Raw genomic sequence first — 24308 nt, forward strand, 5'->3', positions numbered from 1 at the left:
TATCAGAATGTTTGATTTTGATTTTATTTTTTGAATTGGCTTAATGCAAGTATGAATTTTTTTTGTAGGAGTGCTTTCATGGAACTGTTATGTTGATCTCTCATGTAAATTAGTACAGCTCTTACTGGGAGCATCTACATAGTGTCTTAATAAATGCATTGTACATTTCTAAATTGAATTGAGACTAAATACCAGTGTGTAGCCACATTCTCCCTAGGGATAAATTGGATGAAGCTTTGAAATAAGGTGCTCTGTGCATCATCTTCCACTACCTTCCATAAATTGCTGAATGTGAAGCAGTAGCAGAGTGTAGAATGCATGCTATGATGGACTTTTTTTGAGTCACTTTCTGTAACCTGTGCTCTGTGAGAGAAAAAGCTACATAGTGAACTTAACTCACTTCACTGCTCTGTCTGGCATCAGAAAAATGGAATAACTTGACAGATTTCATTAATAAAACGTTTGTGTTGCATGTTACCTCCTATCTGCAAGGTGTGAAGACTAAATCTTGCTACTTAGGGCAGATAAAGTAGTATTGCAGCTTCATCCTTCATTACTTGTCTTAGGCATTATTGAACTGAATTAAAAACAGTAATGCTCTGTAGTTGCCTATGGCATGTGTTCAGCCTTTGTACTGACATCCTTTTTTTTTTCTTTTCCTTTTTCTTGCTTCAGATGTTCATCAAGTACATAAAGGTTAGCAACCTCTTCTTTTGGAATGCTGAATGCATAGGGCTTGGGGTGTTCTCTGCTGCGGCTCAGCACCTTAATGCATGGCAAGAATAAAGCTTTTGGCCTTTTCTGTTGTGGGCAATCTACAAATCCCCTGTAAACAAAGCTACCCTAAATGGACTCCGTGGGGTCTTTGGTCTTTTATTTGAAGTTCCTTTCATTCTTTAGGTGGAGCTGATATCACACTTTGGATCAGAACATTTTTGTCCCTTAAGTCTTATAAGGTAATGTCTTCAGTGTTTCGCTTTCGCTTTCTACCTCTTTGCAGTGAGACTTAGTGCACTCTAGTAAAGCTGAGAAACAAATTCTAGTTTTCAGTACACTTTAGCTAGCCAGAAATACTGCAAACTAAAGCAGTTGCCTAAGTTGGCCTGCTACATAGTGTGCTGCTTCACGTGCGTTTAAAGAAGCCTTGAATCTTTTCATTCAGTTTCCCTTCTCTATGAGGAATATTTGCAGGGAGGGTGGGGAGCAGGAGCACAAGCAGCCTCAGAGCAGGGTATGAATGTTTCCATGCTGACTAAGCAAAGCAAGGCACAAGTGGCACATGAAAAAGGGCAGGTGTGGTGAGTGCTGCTGAGAAGCTGCTGCGTTGCATGGCACCCCAGGTGTGTACTGCTGACTGTAGTCAGTCATACCTGAAGCACCTAAATCAGAACAACTCTGTCTGTAGCTCACAGAATAATCACATCTGTGCTGTTCCTGAAAGCTGCTTTTAGTTCTTCTGTTAAAGCTGTGCCTGGATTTGAACCTGAGAAACTGGAGTCCTAAACAAAATATTTTTATCAAGTAATGGTGCTTTAAACTGTGTTTATTTAAGTTGATTTCAGCAGAGTAGGTAAAGAATATAGCACAAAAAATCAAGTAGTTAGGAGGATGTTCTTAAAGTTTGTTGAAGGTAAAGCTGGAGAGATGTTCTTGTCTTGAGGTCCCCATGAGCTCTTACCTCTAGATAAAAGTTCAAGTTAATTCCAAATCTCCTTGGAATTACTGGAGTTAGAAATTTTTTGTTTTTGTATAGCACTGAAATGTGCAACAAACTGGATAGAAGTCTGATAAATATATTTGTTTCTAAATGAAGGCAGCTATTGCTTATCTGATGGGTTTGTCACACATTATGTGACGTTAATGTTTATGTAATTGTCTGTCCACCATGTCAAGTAATGGCTAATAGACTAATGCTTGTTTTTATTTCTGAAACTGTTCATAGGGTATTTGGTACTAGCATGGTTGAGGAGTATGAAGAAATAGCTGATTCTCAGTATCAGTCTGAACGACAGGAACTCTTTGATGAAGATTATGGTAGGCAAATAACTTTTTGTTTCTTTCTTTTTTTTAAGCCATTCAAGCATGCCTTCTGCAAGTCTGACTTAAAAGGATTTGACAGTTAAATCTGCTTTCAGTCTTGTTTGACATCATTTAAGTATTTCTGGGCTTACCCAAGCATCGTTTTAAACTGTTGTAACTATTTTGGAGGATTGCTTTCAATCACTGATAATAAGCCTCTATTTCTTTTGGCAGGCTAGGCAACAATGTCTTCATATACTATCAGCTGCAAAAGATAACTGTGATCATCAAAGTAGCTCACACAAAGAACTTGATTCATAGTGACCATAGCCTTTTCCCTGGGGTGGTTGGCTCCATTGGTGCCCCTAACAATTGGGGAGGGTTTAGATTGGCTGGCAGGCTTTGTAAAAGATGTACACAAACATTTCCCCCTTGTTGTCCAGCCCTCATGAGGAGGAGGGTGGAAACCTGTGTAAGCATAGTGAGCTGTTGGCTGTGTGTTTCTGAATGCAGGGAATCTGAGGATTGAACTGTGAATCTCCCTGTATTTCTAATTGCATTGAGCTTGTGATCTCAGTGTGCCATCTCTGTATGTATTTCTGTAGCTGTATTTTTGCACCGTCAAACAAGCAGCGTTGAATGGATTGTTACCTCTTGAGGTTTATTTTCATTGTTCATGACATTTTATTTAATAGTAATGTGTTCTTTTTTACATAGATTATCCATTGGATTACAATACAGGGGAAGAAAAATCTTCAAAAAATCTCCTTGGTTCTGCTACAAGTAAGTATGACTGACTAGATAAAGCTGTGCTGAAATAAAATGAGCTGTTTCTCAGTGGGATGATGTTTCCACCTGCAAAATCTATGACTTTCTCTGTGATTTTTCTGCTGAAACCATTTGTTGTGATTCCTATTTAATGACATAGGAGTAAATTGTAGCAGTTACAAGCTGGGTTATCATTCTTAAAATTTTCTACAAGTCCAACTTTTTTTTTTAGATTTTCTTTTCAGAAACCTTATTTTCTGTGCATAAGGATAAGGATACTTAAAACACTTAAAGCACTCTGAGTTTTACATGGGGCTGTAAACAACCAGTATTAACATGCAGTCACACCTTAATTATTCAAAACTTGGAAATCCATGCATAATTAAGGTGCCTTTTTGGAGGCAGTATAAAGATTTAGTTCACAGCCTGAACAGAGGGGATGGAGGATGCTTTCTGAGAAGAGCTTATGCAAATCTGAAGCTTCTGTGTCCTTCATGAGAGCTGTGTAATTTTTTTGGACAGAACTAATGGGTCTTGGCCATCTCTTGTCACTTTTCCCCTTGGAAAGCCTCCAGATGTGGGTATTTTTTGGCCAGGTATACTTGAACATTCCATTTTAATGGTATTCTTAACTTCTGAATTATTTAGGGTGGTATCAGGTGCCACACACCCTCTTCTACAGGGCTCTTACCCTGTGCCACTCTTCTTTCTGGCACAGCTAAGGAAGATTTGTTGGCATCGTGTAGATGTTCAGTCACGTGAATGTTGTTCAGACTCAAGACAGCAAGTTTAAGGGCTCAGGCTTCTTTTTTGTTTCCTAACATATTGGAGCTGCAGAGTTCTTCACTGCTGGTTCTGAGAGTGATTGTTGCTTAAAAAGGTCATGGCTGTGAATATTGCTCTGCTTGGTGCTGTTCTGAATGGGCCGACAGTGGAAAAGACAGTTTATGTCCAAATGCTTTCCTCTCACAGGTGCCAGAAAGCAGGATGCTCTTCCATGACAATACTTATCTTTTACCTGTGGCTGAAATAAAAATTACAGAATGTTTTTCAAGTTGTAGTCACACATCCAATTCACAGCTGCTGTATTCCAGATCTTTTGTTCACAGTCTGAAAAAAGGAATGACTGCTGTAGGGTGGTTTTGTTTGTTTTTAAGTGTATTTAAGACTGTGATGAAAAGATTTGGAGTGCCTCTTCAAGCACTTCTACTGCTTTATCAGCACAGCTGAGCACTGAAATTAGCAGTGTTAATTACTTAATCCTGGCTGGTATATCTTGGTTTTGAGACTCATCTTCAGAATATATGCTCTCTTTTTTCAAGAATACCAAGTTTGTTTTGGGGATTTGTGTGTGATTGCTTGAACGAACAAGTCAGACATCCTTCTGCATTGTCTTAAAATATGGACTGAAATGCAGTGAGGGAGAAAGATTATGGAGGAGGTGGCTATAATGAGCTTCTGAGATATTTCAACTAAGCAATATTTTAGTCTTCTGCTAGTCTGGCTTGTGAAGGTAACTGTTCTTGCAGCTATTCTCGTAAGACTGTCAGGCTTCTGTTGCAACCTTTAATTCCCCCCTTTTTCCTTCCCTCTCCGTCAGTAACGAGAAAAAAAAATACTTAATGTTTGAATAACTTTGGTTACCAGCTTTTCCAAGAAAAAAACCTCAGACGCAGCGTAATTCAAGAATGTGGTTTCTGATCCATTTGAGGGGAAAGGCAGTACTGAGTGTCTGAGAAGAGCTTCTGAAGTCTTAAGTATTTTGTCAGAAGTTCTGAAATAACTGTAAATTTGACCTTGTCCATATAACATATGGGGTATGTTTGTATGTTGGAAGGTAGAGGAAGAATGAGCAAAACGGGGTTAATTTTTGTACGTTTACAGCACTGTTGTTCATTTTCTAAATAAGCCCAGAAATTATGTTTGTTTTCAGTCTCAAGGCCAAAAAGTTGGATATATGTATCATATATGCCTGTATAGGGCAGACCCTCTTTGCCTTTTACTTCTGTGATTTCTTTTTTAGGGGAGAACTTTAAATATTTTGAATTGTTGCATTGCTTTGTGTCAGCTGAAAGTAGGTTTGAGGATTCGGAAGGTTTGCAGTGGCTGTCAGTTCAGGTTAATTTTGAGTCCTTGTTCTTCTCTATCAGACCTGTTGTGGACACGGTGTTTAAAGGCAGAATTTTGTCTTGCACGCACAGCATGATAAATATTTTATGATAAATATGATAACACTTCAAACATTATCAAACCTGTTCCATAGTCTGAGTATTACAACTCTAAGTTTCTGGCTGGAGACCTCCCTCACTCATTCACATGCTCAGTGTTCCTAAATAATTGTCCGTTTGTCTTGCTGTTTCCCAGTTGCAGTGGAGTAACAAACAGTCAGTGCTTCCCACCACTTCTTGCCTTTGATGTCAGAAGGTCTGGCTGTGTGATGCAGCCCTGCCATAGTTGGTTCAGCTTTTTCTGTGAGGGAGTTTTGTACGAGGAGGCCAGGTATTTCCTTTCAGCAGGACTTGCCAAAGCTAATACAGGAAAGCTACATCTAGAGCACAGTGTAAGGCAGTGTTTAGAGATGTGTACTGACGTGTGCATAGCCAGCTCTTTGGTTAGCTGCTGGAGCCAGCTCTAGTTAAGTACCTACACAGAGTGGTACTGTGTATTGAGATTCTCTTTTTTTGTTGTTTGTGAATCCCATTTGCCATGTAAACTTTATTTTAGCTTCCTGGAAGCCAACAGAAAAAGAGATTTCTTTGCCAGTCAGTCTACTGATTAGATAGCAGTTTTTAAATACAAATTTCTATCTTTTAAAAGAAATCTCTTATCCTTAAAAGGATGGTGGAGCATTCAGTATGGTAGAATGATTGTTTTGTTCATTTTAATATAGTGTGATTTGTTTCAGGTGAGTGTTATGTAACAGCAGATAGCAGTGTGGTGTGATCTCTGAGCCCTCTGAGTATGTCCTCATTGATCACTTGGTTTCCATTTCAGATGCTATCCTCAATATGGTGAATATTGCTGCTAATATGCTTGGAGCTAAAACTGAAGAAACTTCTGAAGCTGAAGGTATTTTTATTTATTTTTTTTGTTTACATTAAAAGCATTCCAGGAAGCCTTGTCTGATTGAGCTGTAGGTGGTGTCCTTGTTCATTGCAGGGGAGTTGGACCTTTAAAGGTGACCTTTGAAAGTCCTTTCCATTTCAAATGATTCTGTGATTTCTTTTGAGGATTTCTTTTGTTCGCTTGCTAAAATTTTCCAGGAGGAGTTGGAGGATGTGCAATGAAATGATTGTTCTTCACCCTCTTTGATGGCATGTGTGATCAGTGTCATAGAACGCTTACCCTGTTGACAGCAAAAGTTTAATTTGCTGAGAAAGGAACAAAGATTCCAGATACTTGTTCAGCCATATTCTGCTTTCTTACTCTGTGTTACACAGTTCTAGTTGTAGAATCTGACTCCTCCCTGGAAGTATTTTAAGGCTGTCCATAGCATCTTATACACAAACTGTTGCTAGTACTTTCAATTAACTGGAACTTTAATGACCTGCAGTTGTTACTGAAGAAGTGTTAACATCTAACACACATCCCCCCACTCCTAAATATGGAAGGCAAACATGATTCTTGAATCTTTGTCCTATTCTTTCCTCCATCCTGCAACAGGGAACAAAAGTGTATCTGAAAATGTCACTGTCACCACTCCTGCAAGTTCAACAGCTGCACCGAGACTGCTTGAACCAACTCCTGTTCCTTCACCAGAGTAAGCTGTGTGTTTTTCAGTGTGCTTGTAGCACAGACTAGCCCATACCAGTCAGGCATCTTTGGTAGTAGAAAACTCAGATGTGGCTTGCTGCCTAAAACAAGTAGAAATGAAATAGTGATGAAGCAGGGAAGAAGTACTAACCAGGAAAAATGTTTGCTTTAGTAACTACTTATAGCTCTTTTCATTATATGCTTTAGCATTTGATTAAATATCAAAATGCTCTGTAACGTTTTCAATTATTTGTGTTATTTCATTTGGAAGCAATAAGAGAAAAAAGAGAATAAGAAGAGCTGTTCTTTTTCTATTTTTCTATTAAAGATTCTGGGGTGGATGCTGGCTGAATATTATTTGAGGTTTTGCAGGTTGTCTCCTGCAAGGGAGACTAATTAGGAATGGAAGCTGTATTTCTGAAACTTCAGTCAGATTGTACTGACAGAAGTTTGGAACCGTATGTTGTAAGGCTCTCCTTGATGAAAATATGTATGCAAATGTATGGACTGAGATGAGGAGGGGGAGTATATCACAGATACCTGTGTTTTTCTTAGTTGGTTAGTTGTTTAGAGTTGATTTAGCTGCTTAGAGCTGAGTCTTTTTGTGTGTGTGGTGGTGTTATGGCTTCTCAGCACTCTGAGACTGAGGGAAGTTAGTTGGAACATTTTCTTTCTTACATTTGAAGGTTGAAGTAGAAGAGCAAAATGCTTGCTGTGTGAAAACTTAGTGATAGCTGAACTGGTAACTCTTTGGGGGTAAGGAAAGAGGGGCCTTTCCGATTGAGGAGTTTTGCTGTGTCAGAAGCCAGGGTTGAAAAAATTGGGTGGCAAATCAAGTTTGAAACATATTGAGGAAGAATAACTTGCATGATTTCTGACTACATTCACGCTGACTTTTGATCATGAGAAGAAACTTTGCAGTCTTCTAGAGCAGTCGTGTAAAACTGTTGAAGTAACATCCTGTGTTTAACTCTCTCCTTGTAGACTTGCTACGACAGATATTCCCCAGATAGATAAGGAGCAGTTACGTGTGGATTTGACAAAAGAAAGTCCTATTGTTCAGCTGGTACAAGAGTATGAAGAAGACACAAGCCAGTCAACAGTAACCTTGTTGTCTAGTGATGATCAGGAAGAAGAAAAATCTGCATGGTTTGAACTTGAGACAGACACCTATTGCTATGACTTGGCTACAGTTTGTTGCATTTCTACTTTTACGGAATATCTGTTTAAATGCTGTTCAGTTACAGTAGCCATGAATCGGCAACATGGTAAAACTGAAGGGAAACAAGAGCAAGATGGCTCTGCTCATGCTCAGCTGCCACAGGTCGTTCTGCCTCAGTCTGTCCCTGTGTCAGATGAACTTCTGCCTGAGCAATTAGACACCAAAGCTGACAAAGTACCCGGCTCTACTGTGGCAGTTGATTTTAGCAGTGTGGTTCATGAGATCATCAGTAATGAGACTACAGCTACTATTGAATTGGAACCAAGCCATCCTCAAACTGTCTCTCAATCTCTGCTCTTAGAAGTTACCTCAGAAGTTAAACCTTTGCTAACGACAGAGATGGTGCTGGAGCCTTCACAAGAAGAGGCAGCCCAGGAAGCACCAGGGGTCACTCCTCAGGTGGATTCAGCTGAAGTCAGTGCAGCAACAGAAAAGGCTGAGAGCTCTGTTGCAGAGGAAGCTGTTGTAGTTTCTGAAACCAGTGTGATCACTGAAGTAAAGGAGATGAGCACCAGGGAGACTACCGCTACTCCAATGATTTCAAAGCCTACGGAGACTGTTCTGCAGCCTGAACATACAGTGGGCATCTTAGCCAGTGATGCTGGGGAAGGAAAGGAAAGCACTCCAGAAGTGCAGAAACCTGTTTCGTCTCCTGTTGAGTCTTCTGTATCTGTTGAAACAAAAGAGGAAGATCAGGCAACTGAGGAAGCTTTTATGTCAATTCCGGTCTCCGGAGGTCCACAGAGAACAGCTACAGACTTCTATGCTGAGCTGCAGAATTCAACAGATCTAGGCTATGCTAATGGAAATCTTGTTCATGGGTCTAATCAAAAAGAGTCCGTCTTCATGCGCCTTAATAACCGCATAAAAGCCCTGGAAGTAAATATGTCTCTCAGCAGCCGTTACTTAGAAGAACTGAGCCAGAGGTAAGGTTGGGGAAAGGTCTGCAGTCTGTAATTGTGGTTCCAGCCAACTATTTTAAGGAATTATTTCATATTTGTATGCAAAGGATTATGTGGAAGTTACTTCAGCGGGAAGCTTTATGGAAAACTGAGGCGATTAGCTGATTTTGAAAAGCTGTCAGAGATCTAGATGTGTATGGGTATCTAGGGTGCCTTTTCTGTATTTTCAGCTACAGTCACCTTTATTTTGTGTTGAAGAATATTGAGTGCTGTAGTTGGGTTGGGGTGGTGGTGGTGGAGTTTTTCATCTTTTTTATTTTTAAAGGATGAAGTGTTGCTATCTTCAAGTACTACTCTTCTCCATAGTTCCTTCTGCAAAAGGGCACGCACTCCTGCTGCTGTTACATTCAGTAACACAGGCCTACAGTGCCTTTTACTGGATTATTCAGTTGCTTGCTTCCTATTAAACTACTGTGTTATCTGTAGTAACTCCTGCTGAAGAAGGGAACATGGAGGAGGAACCCAGAACTTTCTGTGAGGGATACCTACATGCTGGTGGTTTATCTATGATGGACTTAGGATAAGCAGGAAATGTACCTGTCTAAGAGCTGGTTCCAGAGAAGGACTCTGCTATGTTTAGCACGCCGTTGTCTCTCTTGGCAGTCACTGCTTAGCAGAAAATTCTCCGTAGTGCCAGTAAGTTAGCACTCAGCTGTTAAGGTGCTGTGAAACTATATTTGACTGTAAGCTTAGAATAAAATCACACAAAGTAGGTAGATGTGTGACTGTATTTGAAGCTGGAAAAGGGATACCACTTGAATCTTAAATAAGCTGCTTTGGACAAAAAACAGTTTCTCCTTGCATAGTAGTACATAGTAGACAAGCCTAATGCTGAGGGGTTGTGTCAACTAACGTGTCAGGTCTTTGTACTTTTTTTTTTTTAGGTACCGAAAGCAAATGGAAGAAATGCAGAAGGCTTTCAATAAAACAATAATAAAACTTCAGAACACCTCAAGAATAGCAGAAGAGCAGGTATGATTTGTTGAAGTAATTTCCTAGTTAGGAAATGCTGCTTCTGAGAATGTTACAAGAAGGTGCAAAAATACTTTTGCTACTGAAGGCTTTTCTTAGCTGCATATCTGCCTTATAAAGCAAGTCCATTCCGCATTTCCCAAATTCTTCCTTGTAATAGAATTTTGCAGACATGCTCACAGTCTCTTTTTATAATAAAGTTATATCCAGTTTGTTTCCCAATTTTTATATTTGGGGAAATGTGGTTTAACTCAGCAGGTGCTCAGCACCATGCAGCTGTTTGCTCACTCCCCTGCCTCCCAGTGGGATGGGAGGGAGAATTGGAGGGGGAAAAAAAAAAACAAGGTAGAATGCATGGGTTGAGATAAAACTACTTAGTAAAATAAAGGGGAAAGGATAATAATCATGACACACACATACATGATGCACAAGCGATTGCTCAGCACCCCCCAGCTGATGCCAGCTAGCCTCTAAGCAGCGAGGGAGAGAGAACTCCCACCCCCTTCAGAACTGCTTCTGCACAATATCATGTGTATGGAATATCCCTTTGGCCAGCTTAAGTCAGCTGTTCTAATTCTGTTCCCTCCCAGCTCCTTGGGCCCTGAGCTGAGAATGGCCTTGGCTCTGTACAGCATAGCTACAACTGTAAACATTGGTGTATTATCTACATTGTTATTCTCCTAGAACCAAAACCTGGCATCACACCAGACACAAAAGAAAACAGTTCTGTCCCAGCAGAGACTAAGACAGGGAAAAAAATCAGCTGTCAGCTATTAGTGGCTGACAGTCTTTAAATGTATTTATCAGTGAGCTATCCATGATGCTTCTGGCTCCTGTTTCTTGCAGTCAAACCACATATTTAAGTTTCCTTCTTTTTGCAGCTCTGGTATTTAAGCACAGATAGACGATTACCCTGATGTTGCTGAAGAGACCTAACCTCTAGAAAGGGAAGAGAGGTCCAATAATGATTTAAGCCAGATTTGCAATTGAAAGGGTGGTGCATGTAGCAGAAGTTTTAGTCCATTATGTTAAGTGTGATTAAAGGATGTGGGAGCTGCAGTAGAGGTTTTTGTTTTTTTCCTGTTTTCCTGCACTGCTCCCCTAGCTTTTGTGAGCTTTCAATTGCAGCATTACCTGTGTGCTAAATAATCACAAAAGCACTTGTGCACGTCACAGCAAGTTTAATCAGAAACTCTCTGAAAATCTCTGAAGTGCTGTGCTGGGCCTGTACTGTGCTTCTCTGTCAAAAGCAAAGAAAACTGCAACTTTCCTTAGTTGACATGCATGTTCTTTTTCGCTTGTTTTGAATATTATCAAATGCTGGTCAGTCTGAGGGCTCTCTTCTTGGTTAACCTCCTTGATGCTCTGCTCAGCTTTCCTACTTTCTCATAAGATGAAGGATCTTGTAAGGGTGGCAGGAGAGGATATCTTCAAAGGGCTTATTGCTAGCTAGCTTGGGCTCCTGCTTCTAAGGCTAGCCACTTGATCACAGAGCAGAAGCAATGTTTCAGCCTTTAGATTTCAGCTTTGTCTGGTGATCTGCACATGTTTTGGAACATGACAGTGCTTGGCTTCCTGATAGTCATTGCACAGAGCTAACTACTAATCCTGCCTTTAATAAAGGTAGTAGTAGTCACTGTAATGAAAGACAACAGACATAATGTTACAAAACATTGTTGTGTAAAAATGTTGATGTTCTGAAGGCTTTCTCTGATTAACATTACATAAACAGTTTGAAATGTGAAGTGAAAGTTTTGTTGGAAACATGCTAAAAGGATCACAGGGCTACCCCATGCCTGGCTCTGTCAGATAGAATGCTGATGTTGTGCAAGAGTACGGGATAGTGGAACCCTGAACTAAATAGCATGGGCATGACTCTCCTCAATACAGGATCAGCGGCAAACAGAAGCAATCCAGCTGTTACAAGCACAGCTCACCAACATGACGCAGCTAGTTTCCAATCTGTCAGCAACCGTGGCGGAATTAAAACGTGAGGTAATTATAAATTAGCAGTATGGTGCAAGCTCTCGAGCCAAGGAAATGGATGCATAAACATATCTCAGTTTGAAGAGGCCTTAAAGATTCCTCAGTTTGAGGAGTCTTTAAGTAAAGCTTTTCAGTCGTTGCTTCCAACCTGCTTCGGCAACTGGCCAAGGGAGGAGGAGAAAGGCTGAGTATTTTGAGTTGTCTTGCGCACAGCAAAATTGGTAATAGTTTGTACTACAGCCCTGCGAGTCCTGAAATTGTGATCGCAGCTCGTGGTAAAAGAAGGAACTTGCTTGGAATAACTGAATATCTCAGCCTTCCTGTAGTACGTTACAGTTGATACGGTCCTGTAAAACGACTCAGTGAAATTAGAAGGCTAAGCTCTGAGTTTGCAATGGCAGCAGTAGGATTTGTTACACACAGTTTGAAACATGATGGGGGTGGTGGAATGATGCATTCTATTCTTCAAGAACTTCCCTGGCATCTAATGTGTTGCATAACAAGTTGTGTTGCATGGCTTTACCTGTTTCTCAGCTTCAGTAAAATGGAGGTACTTTACATTTCCAGCACTTATATTGACCACTTGAATATTAACAGCCTTGCAGTAGGAGATCTAGTGTGAAAGTGGGTCTGAGCGCTGCTGGATCTGGACTGTAATAATAGATGAATGTGCAGAGCATTGTGCTTCTCCCTCCTCAGTGGCAGACCAGCATGTCTAAAACACCCCTCTCCTTCCCTCTCTGGCTATTGTGATGTGTGTAGATGAGGGGAATCTTGGCACCAATATTAGGAGTATTTCAAATGTTTACGTTCTTCAGCCTGAGATTTCAAACCATATTTTAAGTATGACTCTTTTTGTGCATGTTGCCAAACAGTGTCCTGAGCTGTTTTCTAGCACTTAGTGACACCCTCGTTGACGCCTAGTTGGCTAACCACCCATTAGTGAGTGCTGTGCTTTTAAATAGGATCTGACCTTGGTGATCATCAGGGTATGACAGGCAAGTGTCCTGGGATTTGAATACGTACTTTCCCTAAACTCTAGTCACCTGAGTCAATTTGTCTGAGACATTTCATCAGTACAAGATGGAAAGTCATGTTCCTTCTCATCCCTTAGTGCATTTGAGATAGATTGGTATAGGACACTGCTATTTATTTTGAAACATAATTTGCTGAATTTCAGCTTCTGTGTAATTCTAGTAAGCTTCATCGGTGAATGCTCAGAAAGGAACATACTGGCAAGATCCTGCTAGGATGTGAAATTGAATAGTCTGGAAAATATAACCCATTGAATCAAGTGAACGTAATAGGATTCATTCAGTACTGCAGTGACAAGTGATGAAAAGCATAATATTGAGATATTTCCTATCAAAAGTGAATCAAAACTTAACATTTCTGCACTAGGTTGTGGGAACTGCATCACTTTCAGAAAGACTTCTGTATTCATTATAGGGGGCAGCTTCTTTAAGCAGCAGTGGTGCCGTAGTCAGTGGAATCTTGTCCCACGTTATCAGATAGTGATTTTCAGCCTTTAGTCCTCAAATGCCAGGTGGCATTGCACTAAATCAAACCTCTGGGAAAACTACTCCAACTTGAATGTTAGCGTGAAGTAGAAAAACAGGAAAGGTGACTTGAAAACATATCAGCTGTTCTTTTGAAGTTCTCGTGTTGAAAGCAAGGTAATAGAGCCATTGCATTGCTGGTTAGTCTTTAACAGCTGTATCAAATTCTTCCAGGTTTCTGATCGACAAACCTACCTTGTGATTTCTCTGGTTCTCTGTGTCATTCTGGGCTTGGTGCTTTGTGTGCAGCGGTGCAGAAGCACATCTCAGTTCTGTGAAGGTTACCTCTCAAAAATTCCTAAAAGTAATCACTACCCTAGCCCCAAAAGGTAATGTATTTGAAACTTAATTGTTTTTGCAGCTTTTGTTGATGTTTCCTAAATCCACGGGGGCTGGCAAATCTGCTTTAACCCCAGGTTTACTTTCTTGATTGTAAAGCGCAGTTACTGCTCTGTAGCAATTGTGGAGCCAGAGAACTTAAGATGCCTTGGTAGCATGTCTTAAAGGCAGTGCTGTGCCTGTTTGCTTGGCCTTCTCAGGCAACTGGGTGAAGGACTGATTCTATTCTGCCAAAAATGCTTCTTAATGGAAAAATGCATAGTCCTGAGAAAGACATGTTTTAAAAAAGCTTTGTGTTTTGCATTGCTTTAGATGCTTTTCCTCTTACGATGATATGAATTTGAAAAGAAGAACTTCTCTCCCACTGGTCAGATCACAGTCTTTCCAGCTATCTGGTAAAGAAGGTATGATCTACCTGTAAGGCTAGTATTACTCTGGCACTATGTGTTGTGTGTTTTATTTGCAAGTGTGCGTATGAAAATGGCATCGGGGGTTCATGTCAAAGTGTGCTGAAGTGTAGTAGTTCACTAATACGTTCTGTGCAGCAGGGTGGTTCATTAATGTTACCGCTCCCAGAACGGTGCTAAATTAGGCTAAAACACTAAATACATGATTAGCATTTTGTAGAGTATAAATGACAGCCTCCCTGAGATGTGTAACAATCGATGCAGGCCTACAAAGCTATGAAGCTTGTAGGAAGTGGTATTTTTTAATGCCAGAAACCAAGTCTGAATGCCCTACCTCTTGGAAGTCCTAAGTAGTCAATCTTGAAACTTAACAGGTATTTATGGATCCAAATTTATCAGCTGTATTAAGAAAATTTACCTCATTTGTCCTGGTTTGACTAAGAGGAGCAATCTCATCACTTCAATATTTGTGTTAGATTCAGAACAAGTGAATTCTGCTTTCTTAGGTCATCATTGTCATGCAAAAACAAAAGTGGTGCAACATTATAGTGACATTAACTACTGGGTATGCCACTGATGCAGTGCTTCCAGGTGCATCAAACCAGCTTCACAGTTCTTGTACAGTGAATAAAACTGCATAGAAATCCATTACTTGAATTGAAATGTTATTAGGCTCAGAAAAAAAAATGTTCAAAACGCTGATAGAGGAATGCTGATGTCACATCAGTCTGAATGTCTGTCCTGTCTGTGATGGGTGCTTTTGCTGCTAGGTGCACGTTAAGCACTATTATATTGCTAGCAGTTTGTACATTAGAAGCTCATTTCTGCCAACTGCTTGTTCCTTGTCCCAAAGGGTGTTGTGTGCTCTGCTCTTATGGCCTCCTATGTCAGAATGTGAGATGTTTTCAGGTGACAGCTGCCATGTCAATGAGGGGGACTTCTTCAGTGTTGTCTTCACTTCTGTGTACTTGTGTTGTCCATAAGTTTATAATGGCAGCAAAAATGTGTGATAAATGGCATATCTTATCCTGTGTAGTTAGAACGGTGGTGTTCTGTAGCTGGCATTGTCAGTTAGAAGTGCTGAATGTGTGTGCCCTTTCTTACAGTGGATCCCGAGGACCTGTACATTGTAGAACCCCTGAAGTTCTCCCCAGAGAAGAAGGTACAGTAGGTGCAGGGGTGCAGGCTGAGTGCGAGCACCGTTCTGCCTGCAGGTGGTGCCTCTCAGCTGCTCTCTGCTGCCCTGCTCCCCAGGGTTGGGTCTTAGCCCTGCTTCCCTTTCAGAAGCTGACTGTTTCTCTTTTTACTTGTGGTTTCAGAAAAAGCGTTGCAAATACAAAAGTGAAAAGATAGAGACTATCAAGCCAACAGCAGAGCCTCCCCATCCCATAGCCAATGGGGAAATAAAAGGAAGGAAGCCGTTTACAAACCAGAGGGACTTCTCTAACATTGGGGAAGTTTATCACTCTTCGTATAAAGGCCCTCCATCTGAAGGAAGCTCAGAAACGTCATCGCAATCTGAGGAGTCCTATTTCTGTGGCATTTCAGCTTGTACGAGTCTGTGCAATGGACAAGCCCAAAAGACAAAAACTGAGAAGAGGGCCATAAAACGAAGACGGTCTAAAGTTTCAGACCAAGGGAAGCTCATAAAAACTCTAATACAGACTAAGTCAGGGTCAATGCCAAGCCTGCATGACATAATCAAAGGAAACAAAGATATAACAGTGGGAACACTTGGTGTCACGGCAGTTTCTGGACACATCTAAAACTAGCTGAACTTCTCAAACAGGAGAGTGTTTGTTCATTTGAGAACAGTCTGTGGTATTCTGTGGGAGGATGGTGGGAGACGAAGAGCTCGACTAATTGGAAAGTATTCAGAAATTTGGTTTCTGCCTTTTTTAAATAGATGGGATTGTGTCAATCTTGGCTATAAGCTGCAGCTTTATGAGGCTGAAAGTTTCCTATGAGAACAGCATGGGGGGAGGGCGGGCAGGGGGGTTCATTTTTTTAAAGGTTTTTTTTCACAGTTCCTGGGGCAGAGATTTTTTGAAACCCAGTTTGTTGGGTGGAATAGGGATAAAAGCCTAATCCTCTTCCTTCAGCTTTGTTCCTATTTCTTGCACCTTCCCATATTTATGTGCCTTTTGTCTATTTATAATGCCACTGGAAGAGGGGAGATACAATTGTTTGTCATTTGATTTATTTTGTAATTTCTCTAGCTTTTTTGTTTTTGTTTTTGAAGATGCAACACTACAGTGCTGTAAAGGGACGTGTTGGCTTTCAGCTGGACTCAGTAATGTGGACTGGATACTGTAAAAATACTAATAGATGGACTTGCCTGACTGGATTCTGGTTTTGCAAACTCCATTGAGAAAAATGTCTCACTGGGAATGGTAGTTACGTTTATCTTCACCTGCAGGTACAAAGCAGAGCTGTAGCCTGATGTGCTGAACAGATGACAGTTGCTCCTTAGTGTTTCTTGTGAACATCTTGTGACGACGAATGCTTTTGTTATCAAAATCCACTGCTGTAGTTTTCCAGAAGAGCTGAATGGAGGGCACTCCATGTGTTTCTGTGCTGAGAGCTGGGGAGAAAGCTCAGCTGGAGAGCACGAGGGGAGGGTGCGTTGGGGCAGACGAGGCAGAGTTTTCCAGAGCAGCTCTGGTTGTGCTGTGTTTGCAAAGCCTTGAAGTCTGACCGGTCGGGTTGGTTCAAAGTGGGTATTTCCGTAGCATTTGCTTTTGTATTGGCTAACAAATGTGCAGTGTTTGTATGGTTGATATTTTCGTACAAGAGTTTTTTTTATTTTTGACTGTGACTGTATATTTGGATACTATAGGATGTGTGAGTGGGAAAATGTTGTGTGTATCTGAGTGAGTGGAACAAAAGGTTGTTCCTTTTGACAAATGTTACAGGTTCACATTGTAAAAAAATAAGTTAACTTATTGAGCACTTTTAGTGGTACCCTTTTTAACAGATCTAATGCCTTTCCTTGGTATTGTATGTGACTTATTTAAAGCCTTTGTTTTTGATGTTTTGTTTTGCTGCTTTCTTGTTGGTTTATGAATACTTTAAGGTGATGTACTTTTGGATTTGACCTGCACAATTAGCCAGTCAGAGCACATGAACCAGATTTGTTGAACCTGGATTTAAGAGTTTTAAACCTGGATGAGGAAAATGCATACCTGAGTGCAGCATATGTTGTTGTGGAACAAGAGTTTGTAACTACAGAGCTGTAGTGCCATTAGAAACTGTGAATTTCCAAATAAATCTGAACACTTTGTCTTTAATTTAGTGGCACTTTTCCTTTGAAAATCTGTCTTATGGTGTAAACGCATCTCCAAGGAGGAGTGACCTTTGCATTTCAGCGTGAGGCCAGAACAGCTTACTTGCAGTGAGCCTAGCTGCACTGTGTGCAGCCAAATGGCAAATCCATTGGCAGTGCAGCCCCTTACTCCTCTCTTCAAATGTGACCTCCCCAGTGCTAGTTTCTCTCACAAAAGTCTCTATCTTCACCATGGGAACTGCTTTGATTAAAAATAAATAAATAAATAAATGGAGAAGTGCAGGAAGGGCTGCTTTGGGGGTGTGTGGCTTTCTTGTGGTGTGGGTTTTCTGTTTCAATTTACCTTCCTTCCTCTTGATGCGTCACTTGTAGGAAGTTTGCTTTTCTTTTCTGTCTCGGTTGTAACTGAGCTGTTTTTCTCGTCAGACAAGTGAAGCTGGACACGACCGAATTCTTAGAAAAGCCCCTCTTTGCTATCGTGTGCTGAAACCTCAAATTGAGAGGTATGGAATGAGGCCAAATGACTGATGATGGGATATGCAGTGTCAAATGCGTTTCCAACTATCAAGTTTTTATTTATCCTTTGTTATTGCTGGCCTCTGAGCTCTGGATAGAAAAAAAAAGATTGTGAAACTGAAGTTAAATCAAAGATGGTGGTGGTCTTATAGTTATCAACTGTTGTGTGAGGATTGCTGTGAGGCAAGGAGGCATTGCCTTTCCTGGAAGCAGCTGCTGAGGGCTTGGTGAAACCCAAGCTTCTCTGGAACCATGGTGGTGTGTGGACAGCCAGAATCCTTCCTCTGTTTTGCTGGACTGGACAACTCTTGTGCCCTTTCCTCACCTTTTTGCCTAGACTAGATTACCCCATAGCACTGGTGAGCTATCCTTGAGGATCACGTAGAAATAACTGAGCAGTCAGCAGCGCTCCTCTGTGCTTCCTCATACAATAAGAGTGCTTTAAAAACACTTGATGTACCTACCGTGTCCTCTTTAGGGTGGGTGATACTTGGCCTCGAACTGAAGCACCTTCTTGATTTCTTTTGCTGCTGTGATCTGTTTTGTACCTCAGGTGTTGGTAATTGTGAGTAGGCTGCATGTTTAAATTCCAAGCAGATGTACTTCCTTGTCAGTGATTTTAGGCGTGCAACTAAATTCCTTTCAAACAGTTTTGTATTCCCTACTATCTACTGATTTTAAACCTGGGCAGGGCTTAATAACCTAAGGAATGATTGTGTTTGGTGAAAAAAAAAAAAATAAAAAAATACCAGCAATAAAGTTTTAATGTACAGGCAACATGCTATGGGAATAATGCATGTCCAAAATAGAGCAGAGCTCTGTTTCAGCTATGTGATTTCAGGCCATGTGGCTTGCAATCCATGTGGGAGATGTGGCAGGTGCCATAAGGTGCAGCTAATGTAAGGTCAGGAATGTTTCTCACTCAGTCTCTCATGTTTCAAGACTGTCTTTGGAGGACCTCATAGTATTCATGTAGTTCTGAAGATATTCTTCAGAATCAGTATTTAAAAAACCCACATTATAACGTCATGAGCTTTGTAGCTTCACTTTCCTGAAGGCTCCTTACTGTTCCTGAGAAATGCTGCCTCTGGGCTGAGAGTACAGGAGCTCACATGAATTCCTCTGATGTGATGGGGAGAGAAAGCATTGCCCACAGTGCAAACTTCTTCAGTATCTGATTAACTGGACATACAGTGAGAGACATCAGCCTAAGAGTCCTGTTGTGCTGCTTAGTGGATATTGATGTTAGCACTCATGACTCCTGTCAATAAAATATTTCTGTCCTAGGATCACTGCTGGTGCATGTCAGTTGAGGGGCAACTTTCCATATTCTCATTGCTGTTACCAAACAGTACCAGACATTTCAGCTGTGCCTTGCTCTAAACTTTCCAACCGACCACATCGCGCTTCAACTGCTGGAAAGGCTCATATTGGGAGGAGCCTCCTGGGCTGCTTGTGCTCTTGCAGCTGTGCATTTGCTTCTGGCAGTAGGATGGAACTGAACCACAGCTTCCTCTTGCTGTGCTTGCTGCTTTTAATTATTTATAACCACTTTTTTATTTTCTTTTTCAGAAAAGCTCCTAAAGTCATGTTCTCATTTGCTTAATGTTATCCTTTCATGTGGGCTCTTGAGTAATTTTTAGCTTCCTATTTCACTTTTATTAATATCACGCTGACTAACCTGATTTCTTTGAAATAAAGGCTCTCCTAAGTTGATTGTGCTCTACAGAGACGGCGCTTTCTCATGAAGGTGGCTTATAAAGCTTGACAAATCACTGAGGCGGTGTGGATACTTCAGAGGAGGGCCTGGTCCATCTTGTGGTATGTTTTGTGCTGTAAAATGCCATAAAAGCAGCATGCGTATTGAGCAGCGAGGGCTGTATCCTTTCTCCCCAGCACGTGCTCAGTGTGTGATTGTTCCCAAGCCTCCTGTGGCTCAGAGCTTGCCCAAGCATCTGTCCTTCTCTCTGCTTCCTACAGATCGGGTGGTGAAAGCAATGTGCTCTCAGGATTTCCACTGGAGTGCAGTGTTCCTTCAGGCTGCTTGTCTTCTCGAGATTCAGGCATGTAGAGAGGAGTGTCCAACTGCTGTTCTATCTAAGATTTTTTTTCCCCTTTAAACTAATCTTAAAATTAGATGCCCTGCTTTAGAAACAAACAAACAAAAACCAATTCAGTTTCCAACCAAGTGGTTATTGAATAGAATTGGCCTCCTGGCTCTCATTGTGGATTTCTGGAGTCTTTGAGTTATATTGTGCCAACCTTATTTATTATATTGCTTAAAACAAAACCAGATTAGAACAGCCATGAGAAAATTGCTTTTGCATTAAAGCATATCTCTGTAAATAAGCTGTTGACTTTGGCAGCAGCCTGTATAACAAGAAATCTGGCTGCTTAATTATGGAAACCAAGGGTCTCATCTCTTAGGATATAGATGTAGTACATCTGTAGAGGTGATGGCAGGGAGGGAGCCCTGAGCAGGATGCTTGTGGGAGTTCTGTGGATCTGTTTGAGCTTCTGGAGCTCTGCTACAACCTCAGTGTGCTGAGGTGGTTGTACAGACAAACCACAACACTCAGCCAGCAGGCCAGGCGGTCACCTTGAGGAGCCTGTCAGAGCACAGAGAGCTGTTGTTTCCTGTTGCAAAAAGCTGTCACACACAGGAAAATTTGGAACACTTTCATGATCCCTTCATGTAAGCCCAGGGGCACCAAATATTTAAGTAACACAAGTGTTTCCATCAGAGAAGGGATAATCACAAACATATGCATCATATAAAGGTATTGCTAGCCATGTTTGCTGAAATAAGACATTTTGTTTATATGCATTAAGCATCAGAGTGGAAATGCAGTTTCTTTTAAATATGTGAACTCCTTTAGCTGTGGTGGGGAGAGAAGTGAAGTGTAAGGTGGCTTCTGCTTTTGCCGGTGTGCAGCGTGAGATGGGATGGAACAGCTTAACATGCTTCACTTTGGTGCAAATGTTCCACTGCTTTTGGAACAAAGCATAGAGCTCTGACCACAAAGTGCTGTGGGTAGGCAGCCATCAAGCAGCGTGTCTTATCTTGTGGAAACCTTGAGTGTCAAACAGCATCAGGTGTTGCTAAAGAAAAGAAACTTTCTGGGGTTTGGATCGGCTTGAGAAGATCTAATGTTTCCAGACCTTTTTCAGATAAAAATGGGTTAGCTTAGGAATGGATAGGAAAAATCGTGCATCTTTTTTATGCATCTCTTCCCCAATTTGAAAAATAATAAAAGGGGCCCTGGCACAAGAAAGATGTGAAGCTGGTGGAGTGGGTCTAGGGGAGGCCATGAAGATGCTCAAGGAGCTGGGAGCACCTCTTCTGTGAAGAAAGGTTGAGGGAATTGGGCTTGTTTAGCTTGGAGAAGAGAAGGCTGTGGGGAAAGCCCATTGCAGCCTTCCATGCTTGAGTGGAGCCTACAAGTGGGAGGGGTACCAACTTTACATGGGCAGATAATGATAGGACAAGGGGAAAGGATTTTAGAAGAGGAAATTTAGATTAGAGGTTAGAGGGGTGTTTTTCACTCAGAAGTGAAGCGCTGGCACTGCCACCCAGAGATGGAGGTGCCCCAGGCCATGGATGGGCCCGGGGCAGCCTGAATTGGGGGCGGCCAGGCCGTGGCAGGGGTGGAGCTCAGTGATCTTTAATGTCCCCTCCAACCCAACCATTCTGTGTTTCTTTGATGTGACTCCTTAGGACATAAAAATGGAAGATAAATGCTGGCTGTCTTGAAACTAGTTTTTTCTTTGCTAGATGTGTGCTGGGTAGAGAGCCTGCATCCTACTGGGTCCTCTGCAGTCTCACAGCAAAGAAGAAACTCTACAACTCTTATTAAATATAACTTGAAACAGCTGGTGAACATCTCTTAAGTTGTAACACGGCACGGTTACTGCTGACTTGAGGGTTGCATGCACTGCCCAGGGGGCTACGGCACAGGCATGGTCAGTGTTTGACAACCAGCCGGTGTTTCCCACTGCTGAGGCTGGCTGTGTGCTGGCAGCGTGGGGCAGGGCGTGGATCCCACCTGAAGGGTTTGTGAATGCACTTACTGACTGTCTGGGGATAATGGGAAATCAGCATCTGCGTGTTTGCTGTGGTCTTCCTTGCAACCTCTGAGCAGCCACAGCAGCTGTTCCATTTTCTCGTAACTAGGCTGTTGCATACAATTAGATCACCTGCATCTTTGTTTCCCGTATGTTCAAGCAATTGATCCCATTACCTCACAGCCCTGTACTTAATTTCCTAGCTTTTATTACAGACGCAATCAAAAGAAATGGAATCTTACTTTGCTGCTTTCAATTCTCGGCTGCAATGGCTCTTTGTCCTGCTGGATTCTGTCCTGCCTCAGAAGGTCTCTGTAGAGCTCAGTGCCCCTTCTGCTGGTCCTGGTGCCCATTGGGAGCAGGGTGTAGTTTGCATGTGCTTAATGAACAAGAGAGAGAAAAATGTCTTGCTCTCTGGAAAAGGGCCGTGCTAACCATTGCAGTGCCATAGAGCTGGGGGTTTGAATGGGGTCAGAAATGGGGTTTGAATGCTGCTCTCTTGTGAATGTGAACATCTCTCTAGGGAGCTGTTGGTACCAACACACATCTCAACACGAGCCTCGTGTTTCTAGTGAAGAGTTGACTGTAGAGGGAAGTGGAAAGCATCACCCTTGGCTGGAAAACTGAACTGTTAAAAAAAAAAAAAACATGTAATAAAGAAACAACTCTGAGACGTCTGCGCTCACCGCAGCGTTGTGTAACCCAAGGATGCTGTGAGCTGCTGCTGTCTCCATGGGCTGTCCTGGGGCAGCAGGGTCAAATGAGGAGAGTGCAGTGGGATCCACAGTGCTCGTGCCTTACCATATGGAGGAGGCAGCTGGGAGCACTGTGGAACTGTGTAGGATCCTCAGTTGCGTCCCTGCCATTCTGCTCTCAGATAAACCAAAGGAGATGCTTCTGCTGTCTGTCAGTTATTGTCACTCCTTTCTGAGCCTCTCTGAAGCTGAATTTAAACTTGTAACATGCATTCTGAGGCTATCTGCGTCTCCCCATGTATTAACCTGGTGCTATCTGTGAGCTTGAGCTCCTGGGCCCTCATTCTTTCCCTGCTGCAAAAAAAAACAACCAGAAGCCTTCTCTTGGGTGGTGCTCTCAGTTTCTCTTTCTGAGGTACCCATTAGTGAGCATGAACGGGGTGCATCCATTTTGCCTTGTGTGGCTGGTACTTACCAGTATTGGTCTGACTCTGGTTGCCAGGCCTAGCCTGGGACAGCAAAAGGTTGTCACCTCTGGAGTTAATGCTTCAAACAAACACAACCCTACCTTTGAATGCTGTCTTTTTGTTTGTTTTCTTAACTACATCTTCAGTTGCTATTGGGTGTAATTTATGCGGCTCTGTGGGCTTTCAAGAGTTGCTTTTTAGCATTTCTACTAGTCATTATTGTAACAGGAAATATCATCTTCAAATACATATTTTACTATGTCCAGAACCTAATAAGTTTTCCTCCTACACAGCATTTTTTAAAATTGTTCTTTAAATCCTTGCATGCAAACTTGTACCTATATGTATTTTTTTAGCTGCTGGCTAATTCTAATTGCTGTCAGCACAAACTTCAGCCTGACCATCTAACCATGTCTTGTCTTTTGCTGTTCTTTGCTGACAAGCTTGGCGAAAGGGGGGCTTAGGAGGCAGAGAGAGAAATCTGATGCCCTTTTTCCCCTTCTCCTGTCCTTTTATCCTGCTCAACTGTTCCTGACTCCTATGTTGGGCGAGATCAACTTTGCCAAAATTTCGGTTCCTTGCTTTCTATCAAAAGAGCTTGCTGTGACGTGGGTGTCTGTCTGTGGCAAACAGTCCTGCCATCACTTGAAAACCCTTGTTAGCCCTGTGTATGGTTTGAGCAGTAGGAAACCAGCAGAAAGCAGAGCCTGCTGGTGTCGTGATGTGCCATGTGGATGTTCTCCCACTTGGCTCTGCTTACCAGCTGACCTCTGAAGGTGGCTACAGGTGAAACAGAGTGTGACAGCAGGCAGCAATGGCAGAGAGTGCCGGGAAGGGAGAAGTCTCTGAAAGTGTGCTCAGCACTGAGATGGATTCTTTGATGGTAAAATAACCCTCGTCTTCGGTTTGCCACAACGTGTGGTGTTAAAGGGCTCTTGATCTGAATAGAGATGATGCAGCAGGCATGGCTGAAACAGGGCTTTCATCAGCTTACCCACAAATTACAAAAATATATGTGCATTTTGGTGAAAATAGGAAGCAGTGGGTCAGTGGCAAACACATCTGTGACGCTTAAGGGATCTTGCTCACGTGCCTACAATCCCACCAAGATGAGCTGTCTGCATTGAACTTAATCAGTGTCAGAAGGGCATAGAGGGCAGCCTGGAGGGGGAAGACAACTCAAACACCTGACCATCCACCTGGGGGAAAGGTAGAGATTGCCTGATTTGAAGAGAGAGCTCAGGAGGGAGGAAGCTCTCAGCTTTGCCCCTTGTATTTTTACAGAAGTTGAA

General features: G+C 41.9%; 1 protein-coding gene across 3 annotated transcripts in view; it reads left to right on the forward strand.

Moving 5' to 3' along the window:
* Positions 1–17277, forward strand: part of SUCO (SUN domain containing ossification factor) — a 40653-nt gene extending 23376 nt beyond the window's left edge. Inside the window, exons 12-24 of one of the 3 annotated variants that reach the window (XM_042873829.1) lie at positions 676–696; positions 901–956; positions 1943–2034; positions 2737–2802; positions 5782–5856; positions 6451–6547; positions 7525–8688; positions 9609–9696; positions 11587–11691; positions 13416–13570; positions 13893–13984; positions 15094–15149; positions 15307–17277. In XM_042873829.1, coding sequence (XP_042729763.1) covers positions 676–696; positions 901–956; positions 1943–2034; positions 2737–2802; positions 5782–5856; positions 6451–6547; positions 7525–8688; positions 9609–9696; positions 11587–11691; positions 13416–13570; positions 13893–13984; positions 15094–15149; positions 15307–15753 — 2514 coding nt within the window. In that variant the 3' untranslated portion in view covers positions 15754–17277. The remainder of the gene's footprint in view (positions 1–675; positions 697–900; positions 957–1942; positions 2035–2736; positions 2803–5781; positions 5857–6450; positions 6548–7524; positions 8689–9608; positions 9697–11586; positions 11692–13415; positions 13571–13892; positions 13985–15093; positions 15150–15306) is intronic. The other 2 variants (XM_042873831.1, XM_042873830.1) reach the window with 2 other exon arrangements.
* Positions 17278–24308: the final 7031 nt, after the last annotated feature.

The sequence above is a fragment of the Lagopus leucura genome, unplaced genomic scaffold (genome assembly GCF_019238085.1).
Source record: "Lagopus leucura isolate 7727_CA_CO unplaced genomic scaffold, USGS_WTPT01 Super-Scaffold_100009, whole genome shotgun sequence".
NCBI classification, from domain to species: Eukaryota; Metazoa; Chordata; class Aves; order Galliformes; family Phasianidae; genus Lagopus; species Lagopus leucura.